The sequence below is a fragment of the Suricata suricatta genome, chromosome 8 (assembly GCF_006229205.1).
Source record: "Suricata suricatta isolate VVHF042 chromosome 8, meerkat_22Aug2017_6uvM2_HiC, whole genome shotgun sequence".
In the NCBI taxonomy this organism is placed as follows: domain Eukaryota; kingdom Metazoa; phylum Chordata; class Mammalia; order Carnivora; family Herpestidae; genus Suricata; species Suricata suricatta.
The window spans coordinates 69,292,719-69,307,141 of record NC_043707.1 but is presented as its reverse complement, the minus strand read 5'-3'; the positions used below and the strand labels follow the sequence as shown (position 1 = coordinate 69,307,141).

The 14,423-nt window shown below is 34.1% G+C and overlaps 1 protein-coding gene across 3 annotated transcripts in view; it reads left to right on the top strand.

Annotated features, from left to right (window-relative positions):
* PKN2 (protein kinase N2) overlaps positions 1 to 14,423 on the top strand; it is a 117,053-nt gene that overhangs the window by 53,283 nt on the left and 49,347 nt on the right. For all 3 annotated transcript variants that reach the window (XM_029947396.1, XM_029947395.1, XM_029947397.1), the window contains exons 3-6: positions 3,395 to 3,549; positions 11,400 to 11,517; positions 11,838 to 11,983; positions 12,075 to 12,288. In XM_029947396.1, the coding sequence (XP_029803256.1) occupies positions 3,395 to 3,549; positions 11,400 to 11,517; positions 11,838 to 11,983; positions 12,075 to 12,288 (633 nt within the window). The remainder of the gene's footprint in view (positions 1 to 3,394; positions 3,550 to 11,399; positions 11,518 to 11,837; positions 11,984 to 12,074; positions 12,289 to 14,423) is intronic.

Here is a 14,423-nt window from a genome sequence, read left to right as displayed (position 1 = left end):
ATCATGACCTGAGCCGAAGCTGACAGCTTAACCGACTGAGCCACCCAGGTGCCCCAGATACATCTTGTTTTATAAAGCCCATTTTTTACTCATTTAGAAGTTAGAGAAACATTTTCCTGTCCTCAGATTTCACCTATTTTTCCTTTTTTTAAAAATCGTTTTTCTTTATCTTGAGAGAAAGTGAGCAAGCATGAGTGAGGGAGGAAGAGAAAGAAGGGAGAGAGAGAATTCTAAATAGGTTCCAAATAGTCAGAACAAACCCTGAGATCAAGACCTGAGCTGAAACCAAAAAACCAAGAGCCGGACACTCAACAACTGAGCCACCCAGGACGCAATCTGTTTTTCCTTTTAATAAGCTACTTTTCTTCTTTCCAGTTTCCTTTCTTACAGGTTATGGTAAATTACAGCATTATAATATACAGCAGCCTGGAGCCGGCTTCAGATTCTGTGTCTCCCTCTCTCTGACCCTCCCCTGCTCGCACTGTCTCTCTCTCTGTCTTTCAAAAATAAATAAAAAACATAAAAAAATTTTTTTAATTGTGTTAGATATTATAATACTATTACAAATTCATAGACTTTTAGAATCAATGGATTATTCACCACCTTAGTGCAGCCTGTTTCAGTGTGTGAAAATTTCTCATATAACATCTTTTGCAGATTATAATCTAGCTTCTATATAAATGCTTCCAGAGATAAGGGATTTTATTGCATTTTTATGGAAACTATTTCCTTGTTAGATAACTCAGAATGTAAAGAATTTCTATATATTCTGTGATAAAAATTTTCCTCACTACCTTTCCCCATTTGTTCTAATTCTCTGCCCTATGAGGGAATAGTAAGTGGACAGCTTCTTTCATAGACAAATATTTAACAAGAATCATTTCTCTTTCTCATACTAGGCTAAACACTATCAGTTATTTTACAGGTAACACATTTCCACACTTTTCTCGACTGAGAGCCTTCTCTGAATGAATGCATCCCGGTTCTTTTTTAAAATGTGCTTACTATAAATTAACTTTGTATGCCAAATTTAATGTGATTTTGGTTTCTTTCAAGTGTCTTTTATTGTTTATGTTTTTTTAAAAAGTTTTAAAAAAGGAATGAAGGAAAAAACCTTCACAAATCTGAATGCACCTGTTTAGTCATTACTATAATGTGAATTCCATTTATGGAATCAAGAGGAGATATGCTTATACTTCATACAATGCTATGACTAGTTAATGTTTATTGAATATTTACTATGCACCATGCCCTTTTCTAAGCTCTGTACATGTAACTTGTTGAATCATAATAATCCTGTGAGCCTGATGCTATTTTTATTTTTTAACAATAAAGATAATGAGGCACAGAGCTACCTTCAGTGACATGGTTTGTAGTGAATTTCAGTTTCAGAACTGAGATTCAAACTTGGGTACTCTTAATTGCTATTGTGTGTGTGTGTCTGTCTGCCTGTCTGCCTTAGTTTAGGCTGCTTCAACAAAATAACACAGATTGGGTGACTTAAATAACAGACATTTGTTTATCACAGTTCTGGAGGCTGGGAACTCTGAGATCAAAGTGCCAGCAGGGGCAGAGTTCTGGTAATGGCCCTCTGCCTGGTTTGCAGGCAGCATCTTTTCTCTGCATTCTTACATGACAGAGAAAGAACATCCTAATGATCTAATTACCTCCCAGAGGGCTCACCACAAATACCATCACACTAGGCCTTTACCATATGCATTTGGGGGACATAAATATTCTGTCCATAGCAATATATTAAGTAATTCTTTTGTGAGCCTGATCTGAAAATGTGTCTATACTTAATAATATCAGTTTTTTATAAGAATATGTCACCTATAAAATCAGCTTTTGGAGCAACTCATTTATAATGCAAAGAATTCAGTTACAATAGAAACCTGTCTTGAATTTGAATCTCAGTTCAATAATTGTGTGAGTTCACCTGTTTCTTGATATGTAAAATGTGGATAATATCTGTCCCAAGTTATTTTAAGTTTAAGATTATTGTACATAACATACTTGTGTGTGTGTGTAATTATACTGTTATGTAAGTATGCACATATGTAGAGCCTAGTAGAGTTGTTTATAAGGTTTTTAAATGGCAAAAGGCAACTTAGCACAGGAGTTTTTAAGGTAGACTTTGATATGGAACTGACTTACTAGATATATCACCTTGGGCCAGTTTCTTAACTACTTGGTACCCTGGTTTTTTAGGTTTCTTTTTTTCCTGTACTATGGGTGCCATGCTCGTTACGGGGTTATTTATGAGGATGCATGAGTTTAAAAGAACACTTACATCAGGACTTACACTTTGTGACATAGCTTATAAATGATAAAATGGTATTATATGTCCTTACTTAGCATAGCACCTGTATTTTTGCAAGTCAGTTAACACATTATGTTGAAATGTTTTTCAACTAATGAATTTTTTAAAGGAATATAAAGCTAAATATAAAACATATTCATTAAAATCAGTTGGCAACACCATCTTTTATTGCAGAGGAGAAAAGGGAACCCTGAAGCACAAAGATTAAGTAACTTGGAGATCAGAAGGGTTTCCAGTGATTGCCAAGTTACTCATAGCTAAACCAGGTCTAGTACTCTCTAGTCTTCTAGCTTGCTTTTTTTAAGCAAGGGGCCTAAGATAGATAAAACACAACATAATGAACCTCAGCGTGAAGAATTTTAGTTACATCATAAAATGATTGGATGTTCTTCAATAATAATGGATTACTCAAAATAATTAGAAGGTTCTATTTGAAGTTTTTGTTTTTGTTCCTGTTTTAAAATGGAAGCACCACGTATGCTTTATGAGAAGCCATGAACTTGAATTTTTGGATATCCCCCTACCAGCAATGTGGTATCAGTCAGTATCTTTGAAACATTTTTTACTGTGATTAAATATCCTCCTAGTAGAAAACAAAATGTGAAGTCCTTTATATGTATGCTTAGATTATTACTATAAAGAATGCTGGCATTATATTTGAAGTATCCTTAGTTCTACTTAGAAAGAATTACTTTAGAAGAATTTGTATAATGTTTAAATGTACTTTGTTTTCTAGTCAGGTAATGAGTAGAGATTTAGTTTAATTGATGGATATTTTGAATAGATTAGTCAAATTGATTTTATTTAATTTAAAGATAGTAGTATTGGGCAAACTTGGGGTAAGGCTCTAATTCAGTTTCAGACTCAGTGTATCCCTGGCAGAGATCCTGCAACTCTACTTGAATATTTTCTTGGCTTGTATTCTTATATTATCTGTAAACATAAGGAGGTTGCACTCAGGTGACTTTAAGCTCATCTCAAACCCTATAATTCTTTATTCTTTGAGAGTATTAACATTCATTTTTAGCAGCAATTTGTCCTAGTAATTTTGATGTACTGTTTAATTTACAGATTGCCCAAGGACTCCAGATACCCCTAGCAGTGACCCTCGTTGTTCCACTAGCAATAATAGATTGATGGCTTTACAAAAACAATTGGATATAGAACTTAAAGTGAAACAAGGTGCAGAGAACATGATACAGATGTATTCAAATGGATCTTCAAAGGTAAGTACTATAAATTATAAATGTAAGCCTATAGTCAGTCCTCATGCTTTGCAGATTCCATATGTATGAATTCACCTACCTGACAAAATTTATTTGTGACCTTAGCCTCAGTACTTGAGGCACCTTCACAGTCATTTGTGAACATGCACAGAGGGATGAAAATGTGATCGTCTGATGCGCATGCTCACAGCTGAGGTCAAACAAGGTGTTCTGCCTTCTTCTGTAAGCTCATATTCTGTAAACAGGTATCCTTTTCATGGTCTGTATAGCACCACAGTTTCTGCATTTTTGTGCTTACTGTGCTTTTGCTGTTTAAACACTGCTTTTTTTTTTATTTCTAAAACCATTTTAGCCTACAGATTTGAAAGTATTGACAATAAAATAAGTTGGAAACAAATAGTTTTAAAATTATATTTTTTAAATGGCTTGCTCCTACCAAAACCAATCAAGAAAAAATTTAGCTATATGAGTAAAGGGTACATAAGAACCATCCATATTTTCAATTTTTCTGTGAATCTGAAACTGTTCTAAGAAAGTTTACTTTTAAAAATTTAGGCTCTAATGAGTTTTCTATCACTCTGTATGAGTTTTTAGGAAAGGACAAATGAAAAGACAGGACATTCTAGCTGTACTGATTGGACTAGACCTGTAGGTTCTTGGGGAATCTGGTACAGGCCTGTAACTCCTCACTGAAAATCACTGTTATGGATAACAGTTGTTACTAATGAAAATGTGTCCTTGTTCTGAGGTATAATGTAGAAGAGAAAATGTTGGGAACCACTGAACCAGATTATTTTAAAGGTTCTTTCCAATCTAAGGTTCTAGAATTTTATAATTTCCAAAAAGTCTTAGAAAGGTAGACTTACTGTAAAATCTAAGTTGGTGTTTGCAAATTAATGTTTCTCTAATACTTTAGCAGGTATTTCTTAAGTAATTTCAGAATTAAAGTTAATAGTTTGTGTTTGGGGAGGCTTTTGTGTTTGTGTTTTAGTTTAAGAATTTGAAATTGGGGAGGAGCAAGGGTGGAATTTTTATTTAGAGCTATTCACCCTTTTTACCCACCCAAAGAAATCTGGGACGATACTGAAAAGAGAGAAGTGTGTATATGTTAATAATTAAGATTTCTTAAGCCTAGTAATTAAAATTAGATTATATGTCATATTTCTTTTTTTTTTTTTAATGTTTTTTATTTATTTTTGAGACAGAGAGAGACAGAGCATGAGAGGAGGAGGGGCAGAGAGACAGGGAGACACAGAATCTGAAGCAGGCTCCAGGCTCTGAGCTGTCAGCACAGAGCCCGATGCGGGGCTCGAACCCACAAATGTGAGATCATGACCTGAGCCGAAGTCGGAGGCTTAACCAACTGAACCACCCATGCACCCCTATATGTCATATTTCAAACAAATTTTTATTTTTAGGGAAATACTTTTGTTTCTACTAGATATAAAGTACATGGTAGCATATTATTTTATTAACATTGAACACTTATGGGGTAGTAGAGGGTTTTTTTTTCTGTGTTATTATTTTTAGTATTGACCTTTAGTTTTGAGCATTTTTCATTTTTATCAGTTTGGAATTTTTTTTGTTTTAAGGCAATAGTGTTCTTGGAGTTGTAAATGCACGGGTGCATTAAAACTAAATTTATCCAGCTACCACCCTCTAGAATAAGATTTTTAAATGTACAGTTGATGGATTAGATTGAGAAGTTTATGAACCCTTTGAAGTTAAAGGACAAGTGAGTGTGTGTGTTGATGGGTGAATGAGAAGGCCATAGGTTTCACTATTCTTAAAGTGGGCTATAATTGCCCTATTCTACCGCCAAATTGAATAGTTTTATGGACATGTTAAAAGTAAAACAAATAGATAACTTATGATAAATACAGTTCCAAAGTGGATAGAACTATGAGCATCCTGCTAACACAATAGATTATTTTCCAGTAGCCTTTTATTTTTAATTAGGAGATTTGTTCATTAGAGAGGGGGTCTGGTGAAAGTCCAGAGCATATTAACCACTGCTGTTGTCTCTGAGGTAGACCTGCCAGTTATTTCCATCTAGATTCGGTCTTAGTTGTTTTCCTTTCTCCTCTTTAAACCTCTCAAAAGGGCAAAGCGTATCTCTGTGAAATTAGGGAAAATTGTAAATTGAAGTTATGTGGAATATTAATTTAATTAGTTAAGGACTTAACTCAGTCTCTGGAGTATGAATGTAATAAAGTTATGCCTTATAACATAAAGGTGTTTTTTAAATTTTTTTTTAATATTTATTTTTGAGAGCGTGAGCAGGGGAGGGTCAGAGAGAAAGAGACACAGAATCTGAAGCAGGCTCCAGGCTCTGAGCTGTTAGCACAGCGGGGATCGAACCCACAAATGTGAGATCATGACCTGAGCCGAAGTCGGAGGCTTAACTGACTGAGCCACCCATGTGCCCCTATAACATAATAGGTTTTAACAGATAATATTCCTCTTTCAAAAGTCCTACTGTCCAAAAAGGAGATATCATATGTAAATAATTATAGTGGTTTGTTGAAGTTACTTTAGAAACAGTAAGAATCACTTAACTGCAGAAGAAATCATTAAAGTCTTAGTATGAGATCTGAAGGATGATTTGGAGTTTAAAAGGGAATTACTTTGCAGGGAAGATGATGGGTATACCCAGCAGATAGAGTAAGGAACTGTTGAATAGCATGGCTTATTCCAAGAAATGCAAGTGCTTTTGTATGACTATAAAAGAAACTCTTAACCTGTTTCTTTCCCGGTATGTCTGAGGTAGGTAGAATAACACTTCTCACTGTTATAGTGCTCAGCTCTAGCAGTTATTTTCAGTGGAAGGCCATGCCCTCCTGGGAAAACAAATCTCAGTCTCTAGAAAAGCACATTTATTTTTGGGGAAAATCTTCCAAGTGATTCCAACAAGACTTTTTTTTTTTTTTTTTCTGTTCACCAATAGAGCTTTGAGTGAGGTATAGTGAGAGGTATAGCATAATTGACAGACAAACTAGATTATAAAGTACTTTGGACAAAATTAAGCAGTTGAGATTCTGTCTTATAAGATATATGGAGCTGCTCAAAGACTTCTAGCAGAGTAAATACATGATCAGATTTAAAGTTTAGAAAATTCACATTCATCTTTCTCAGACTTGAAGAATTAATTAGAGAAGGGGCAAGTATACAGACAGCAAGTTTAAATAGGCTTTTGTAGGGGTCCAGGTTAAACATGCTTCATTCCTCCTGTAACAGGAGTAGAAGCAAAGAAGACAGAATCAAGCTATTTAGGTAGAATAAATATGTGGTGTCTGGCTATAAGGTAGAAAGCAGAGTCAAAGATGATTCTTAGATTGGTTATGTGGACACATTGGTGGATAGTGGTACCCTTCAGAAGGATAGGTAATTAATTCACAATGGGGAGCAAATTTAGGGACAGGGATAATGAATTCATTTTGGTGGTAAAAATCATCTTCAATCCAATCATCTGTTTATTGGATTCTGTATGACAAAATTACTACCCTAGTGCACATTATAGCCAGAGTTGTCCTTTTAAAAGCCAAGTCAGGTAGTTTCACACTTGTGGTTCAAAACCTTCCATTGGCTTTCTAGAATGCTTAGAACAAAATCTGGAGTTTTATTGTGGTTCTGCAAATTTATGCCTGATTTTCCCTAGCTAACTTCTGATCTTCTCTTCTAAAACACTTTTATTCTCTCACATTACAAGCTGTATTGGCTTCTTTGTTATCTCTTGAACATACCAAGCACACTCTTACCTCAGAGGCCTTGCATCATTTACTGTGCCTCTACCTAGATATCTCTTCTCTCAAGTGCTCTCATCTCTCACACTCCATTACAATCTCTGCTAGATGCTTACACTTCACCAAGCCCTTTACTACTATCCTATGTAAAATAGCAGTCCCTTTGGGGCACCTGGGTGGCTCAGTCGGTTAAGGTCAGACTCTTGATTTCGGCTCAGCTCATGATCTCATGGTTGCGAGACCAAGCTCCACATCAGATTCTTCACTGTATGTGAGGCCTGCATAATTCTCTCTCTCCTTCTACCCCCCTCTTTCTCTCTCTCTGTCTCTTAAAAAAAAAAAAAAAAAACAACCCAGCTCCCACTGCATTACTACTACCTGAAATTATATTTTACACTTTCTTTAGAACAACATTAGAATATAAATATAATGACTAACTGTATTGGTTTTCAGAATAATCTGAGGACTTGATAATATGTTGAAGAGATGTTTTCCATTGATACATTCAGATGACAAACCAAGCTGTTTATTAAAATATGGGTTCTTTTTAACCCTTTTAAATGTATCCAGGTCTTTTCAGACCTTTTTCTCACTTGAAAATACCTGACCATGTATCCAGGCCCCACTCCCCTGAGCGTTCCAGTCTCGATATATTCCAATCTCATCTGTATTAACAGCCCATAAAACCTTTCTGGATTCCCTCAGCAAAAATTGATCCCATCTTCCTTTGAATTTCCTTTGACTACTTTAAACATTCTGATACATACAATAATTATCTGTATCTGTTCAAACTGATTAATCTTTGTATTTTCACTGGAGGTAACACTTAATACGTGCAAAATAAGCCATTAATGTGTGATGGAAAAATAAAGATAATGATTGGTGTATTTATTTCTATAATCTGGATGATGTAATGTATTTGCTATAATGTCCCACTATGACTTGCAAAACAATAAAGGTTTTTATAAAACAAAAAACCTTATATAATTTGAAAATATTATAAAATTTTAACTATATTTAAAATATATTATACATTTGAAATATAACTATCAGGCATTATAGAGTGCTAATTACCAATATTAGTCATATAAAATTGCTCTTTTCAGTTTAAAATTAGATATTGGCATTTTCATATGATTCAACCTAACAAACATAAAAATCTTTCCAAAACCTTAACATAAAAGGCAGTATTTCTCTAATTCCTAAACCACTTCATATACTTTGGACCTACCTTGTCTCTTTCTTGAATATATATTAGGTGCTCAGTAAAAAAAATCCATTGAATGCCTAGAAGCATAAAACTGACAGTAAAAATTCATCGAATGCTGGAAAGCATAAGACTGACATGTAGTAACTGTAAATCGCTTGTGACAGGTAATATCCAGTGTCAGTTTTAGAAGCCTTCATCATACTTTGACATCTGTGCAGATCTTCCAAAAGCCTGGGAAAATTCGATTACTTTTAAAATGAACTAAAAATGCTCTTCTTTACATGTTGAATTGAAGTAGTTAAGAAAGTATTTCCAAAGAAGTAAATGCTGTCTTCTCATATAGTGATAAAATAATAAAAGCAGTAGCTTAATTGAAAAACATAGTTATATAGTTTGCTTAATAGTTAACATATTTATAATAAGACTTCATTGAAATAAGGTGATCATTTTTATTGCTTTAAAAGGGAACATTTTTAATGCCAATCATATGCTAGGCAATATGATTTTAGTTTTATCTAAAGCTTAAAAAAGCTCCATGTTTTAAAGAGTGGTATCCCTATTCATGTAATTTATGTAAGAAACCTAAATCTTGCAGAAGATAGGTTAACAAGCCCAGGTTTAAAAATCCAGGAAGATTTGGGCCCGAGTCTATCTGATTGCAAGACATATTTGCCCCATTAAATTAGGAGCTTTGGAATACTAAATTTTTTTCTTACTCCCATAAGTTTTCAAGGAAATAGAAACGCTGTTTCAAATCTTCAGTTTTTTTGATGTAGCTAATAGTGGAAAGGAAGAGGAATTAAAATAAGAGAAAAGTATATTCATTTTAAATCTGAAGGGTGATGAATAGGTATATTCATAAAAGCGTACGTAATTAGTCATAGCCAAACACCAAACTCAAGCAAGTATTTCTAATGGTAAAGCATAATTAACAAATATAGTGTGTGTGTGTGTGTGTGTGTGTGTGTGTGTGTGTGTGTACTTCATGGTGTAAAATGACATATAAGTGACTTAGATTATTTGACTCAACTCCTTGGTGTGAAATCTAAATATTTAATAAAGGATCAAATCTGACTAGAAGATCTTTCTTAAATTGACTGACCTTAAGAGCAGAAAAGAAATGGAAGAAAAATTTATAAATTTGCAAATTGCATTTTCTCCCACTGTATATTAACCTTGTTTGGTGTTTCACATAAAATATATCTGCTCACTTTCTTTTTTCTTTCTTTATATAAGTGCAATATTATCTTTCCCACCCCACATTTCCTTCCTCCTCTTTATTCAGTGTCATAATAGGCTCTGTGTGTGTGTTTGTATTGAAATGATGCTGCACACCTGATTCTTGTCTCTCAGCTTCTAGTCTTGAACTCTTCTCAAGAATATAGGATGATTGTATTTTATTTTATTTCCAAATCCGTACTGACTGCCATAATGATAAAAGTATAGAGATGCTTAAATAATAAGCAACAATTGGCTTTTCTTTTGAATAAGTGCTTCCTAACCTGATGCATAGTTTTATCATTTCTTTTTTTGTGGATTGAAGCCTACTAGACTTTGACAACTAATATAGCAATCTAAAAAGGAGATGGTATTAACTTCTGTTACTTGTTGCATATGGAACTTCGGGGGGGAAAATTGCTATATTAGTTTTCTATGGTTGCTGCAACAAATTGTTATAAATTTAGTGGCTTAAAACAACACAAATATATTATTTTACAATTTTGTAATTGAGAAGTTTCAAATGTATCTCACTGAGCTAAAGCCAAGGCATTGGCAGAGCTGCATTCTCTTTTGGAAAATGGAGAGGAGAATTTATTTCCTTGTTCTTTCTAGCATCTAGAGGCTGCCCACATTCCTTGACTTATGGCCTTCTTCTTCTACGTCTTTGAAGCCAAAAATAGTGGGTCCATTTCTTCTCATATTACTCTGCCTTTCTCTTGAACATTTAAGGAGCCTTGTAATTACTTTGGGTCCACCTGGATAATCCATAAAATAATCTCTACATTTTAAGGTTGGGTGATTAACAGCCTTAATTCCATCTGCTATTTTAGTTTCCCTTTACTATGTAAGGTAGCATACACAAGGTTTTGGGATTAGACAGAATGGACATCTTTGGGTGGATCATTATTTAGTGGACCACAATTCATAAAATGGTAAGTTTTTCTTTACTCTCTGTTAGTAACATTCATTGTTACTGGAATTAAACTGAGGTATGACAGTAACATTATTTCACTTAATTCTGGACCTTTCTTGAAGTTTTAAGAGATAACAGAAGTTTATTCACTGTAATTTCTTCCCTTGCTTTATTGAGAATGTCTTGCTTTTTGACATTCAAGAGTGTCAAGAGACCTTTCATATTATCTCACCACTGTTGACAAATGCTATTTCCTGTTCCCTTTATTGGATTTAAGGGAGCACAAATACCATCTATGATTAGTTTTTTTTAAACTTCCCTACTTATGTGAAGCTCCGTAAGAATTGAACTGTAATGCTTTGGAAGAGGAAGAGTTAGGCTTAGTCACTGAGGCATCTGTCACATGCAGTTCTTCAGAGTATGAGAATTATTGAACATGGTATGAAGAAATTCTTTATATTTTGTGTAAAGCAGAGAGAAAATTACAAATGTGAATTTAATATTCTTTAAAACAATAATAAGATTCACTTGCTTTCTCACAAATTGTCTTTACTAAATGGAGTTGTTTTTCTCATTTATAGCTGTATCAGTTTGGTGGCTTTTTAAAAGAAATGTGTCTACAAGTATATCTGTTATAGTCCTTACGGTGTGCTCTTTTAACTCTGTTTTTCACTTGCTGATAATCATTTGATCTTATTTAGAAGCTGTGAAAGTGTTCTGTTTGTCTTTCCATCTACTTACCTTTTCAAACTTACTTTAATAGGATCGGAAACTCCATGGCACAGCTCAGCAGCTGCTCCAGGACAGCAAGACAAAAATAGAAGTGATACGAATGCAGATTCTTCAGGCAGTCCAGACCAATGAATTGGCTTTTGATAATGGTGATGGAATAGAGATAAATTGTCATGCTTATTATTATGGGCTTATAGTGCTTAATAAATTTCATGTAGGAAAGAGCAGTGATTCAGAATTGAGGAGGAGGAGGCATTATGTTTTTTATCTTTGAGTTTTGATGGCTAAAATGGAAGGCTTTTTCTTTATTTCAACATAGTATCTATTAAGTATTACTTCAGTGTTTATTTACTGAACTAATTTTTCTCTTACATTGTAAAAATTCATTTCTTTTTCATGAGTTTTAACCACTGTATATGAGAATACCAAATAAATAGTTCAATTGCATTTTTTTTTCTTTCCCCTCTAGCAAAACCTGTCATAAGTCCTCTTGAACTTCGGATGGAAGAATTAAGGCATCATTTTAGGATAGAATTTGCAGTAGCGGAAGGTGCAAAGAATGTAATGAAATTACTTGGCTCAGGAAAAGTAACAGACAGAAAAGCACTTTCAGAAGTAATTTTAAATAAGTATTTTAACTTAATAAATACATTATTCAAAGAATGTAATTATTTAAATAACAACAATTGTCTTTTCCCTGTTTAAGGCCCAAGCAAGATTTAATGAATCGAGTCAGAAGTTGGACCTTCTAAAGTATTCATTAGAGCAAAGATTAAACGAACTTCCCAAGAATCACCCCAAAAGCAGTATTATCATTGAGGAACTTTCACTTGTTGCATCACCAACACTAAGTCCACGTCAAAGTGTGATATCTACACAGAACCAATATAGTACACTGTCCAAACCGGCAGCACTAACAGGTAGGTTGTGTACATCTCCTCATTGTTTTGGGTGTACCTTTTTGTGTATACACCAGGTCCTGGTTATAACAAATGAATAAAAAATATGAGCAGATTTTTTAAAAGTATGCACAGCTTTTTAAAGTATTGTGATGAGATACACATAACATAAAATTTATTATTTTAGCCATTTTAAAATATACAATTCAGAAATATTTACTGTGTTTATGGTGTTGTGTCACTATCACCGTCATGTAGTTCCAGAACATTTTCAGCATCCCAAAAGGAAACCCTGTGCCCATTAAATAGTTACTCCCCATTCCCCCAGCTTCTGGCAGCCACTGTTGGTTTTCTGTCTCTATAGATTTGCCTATTTGAGATTATTTCCTGTAAACAGAAGCGTATAATTTTGGCCTTCGGTGTCTGGCTTCTTTAACTTAGTGCACTGTTCTCAAGGTTTGTCCGTGTAGCATATATCAGTACTTAGTTCCTTTTTATGGTCGATAGTATTCCATTATACTAAGTTTTGTTTATCCATTCATTAATTGATGGATATATGGGTTGTTTCCACCTTATGACTATTGTGTTGTGATGAACATTTGTGTTCAGGTTTTTGTTTGAACACTTGTTTTCATTTATTTTGGGTGTATACCTAAGAGTATAAGTACCAAGTCATGTGGTAATTTTATGTTTATATTTTTGAGGAATGGTCACCTATTTGCTACAGTGGCGTCAGCATCATTTTATCATCCTAAGAGCACACATCCTTACCAACACTTGTTATTCCCCCCCCCGCCTTTTTTTTTTATTATTGCCATTCTAGTAGGTCCATTATTGAAAGTGGGTTAGTGAAGTCTCTTATTTTTTGTGCCTATTTCTCCTTTTGATTTTGTAAATATTTGCTTCATATATTTTTGGGCTCTGCTGTTAAGTGCACATATGTTTATAGTTTTTGTTTCTTCTTGATGGGTTGACTCTTGTATCAAAATGTAATGTCCCTCTTTATCTCCTGTAACAATCTTGGATTGAAAGTCTGTTTTGTCTGATATTGTGTAGTTTCCTCAACTGTCTTTTCCTTATTACTAATTTGCATTGAGTATCTTTTTCTGACCTTTCACTTTTTTTTTCCTTTCAGCTCTTTAAAAATATGATTTCATTTTCTTCTGGTTTCTATTTTTCTATTATAAAAAGCTGTAATTTTTACCAATAGATCTCTTCATGCAATGTCCTATATTACCCAGCAGCTTCAAATAACATAGAATTATATTCACTTTTTTTTCTCTTTTTATTACTGAGTGCTTTTAATGGACCTATCTTCAAGTTTGCCAGTTCTTCTGCCTACTCAAATCTACTACTGAAATTTTCTAGTAAATTTTTTAAATTTCAGTATTGTGATTTCATTTGGTTCTTATTTGTAAATAAGTGTGTCTTCATTAATATTTCCTATTTGTTGAAACACCATCTTCTTTCATCTTGTTTTGGTTTTGTTTTTGTTTTGCGGGTCCTTGACAATATGTATGACAGTTCTTATAAAGTCCTTGTCTAGTAAATCCAGTGTCTTGGCTTCATCAGTTTCTATTAATTTCTGCCTTTCTTGTCAATTAGCCATACTCTGTTTTCCAGCTTGCATCATAATTTTTTGAAAATTAATTGAAAGCTTGATATTGTGAATATTATAATGTGCAAGAAGACCCTCCTTTTCTCTAGAATTTCTTGTTTGTGTGGGATGTAGTTTTTAGGGGCCTTTAGAAATGATTTTGTAAAGACCGTATTTGTTGTCATGTATGGTCACTGAAGTCTTTATTAAATTAGTGGTCAGCTAGTGTTTTAACAGACATTTCTATTCATGCATGCTGGCAAGAAGGAAAAAATTGCTCTGTCTTTGACGCTGGGCTCTGTGTTCATGTGTTGGGGGCGTACCCTCAATAGTCAGTAACCCAGGCATTTTACAACTTTGCCTTTGCTTGCACAGAACATGAAGATCAGCCAGATGTGAGAGCTTAGGGCGTTCTCAGGCCTTTTCTGAGGATGACTCCTTTTTCTCCCTAGCCTTCCAGTTTCCCAATGGAAATATTGCAAAGCCCTTAATCCCCAAAACATCTCACTCTCTATGTTTTCCTCCAAGATTCTTTGGGATATCTTACTATTTGTCTCAA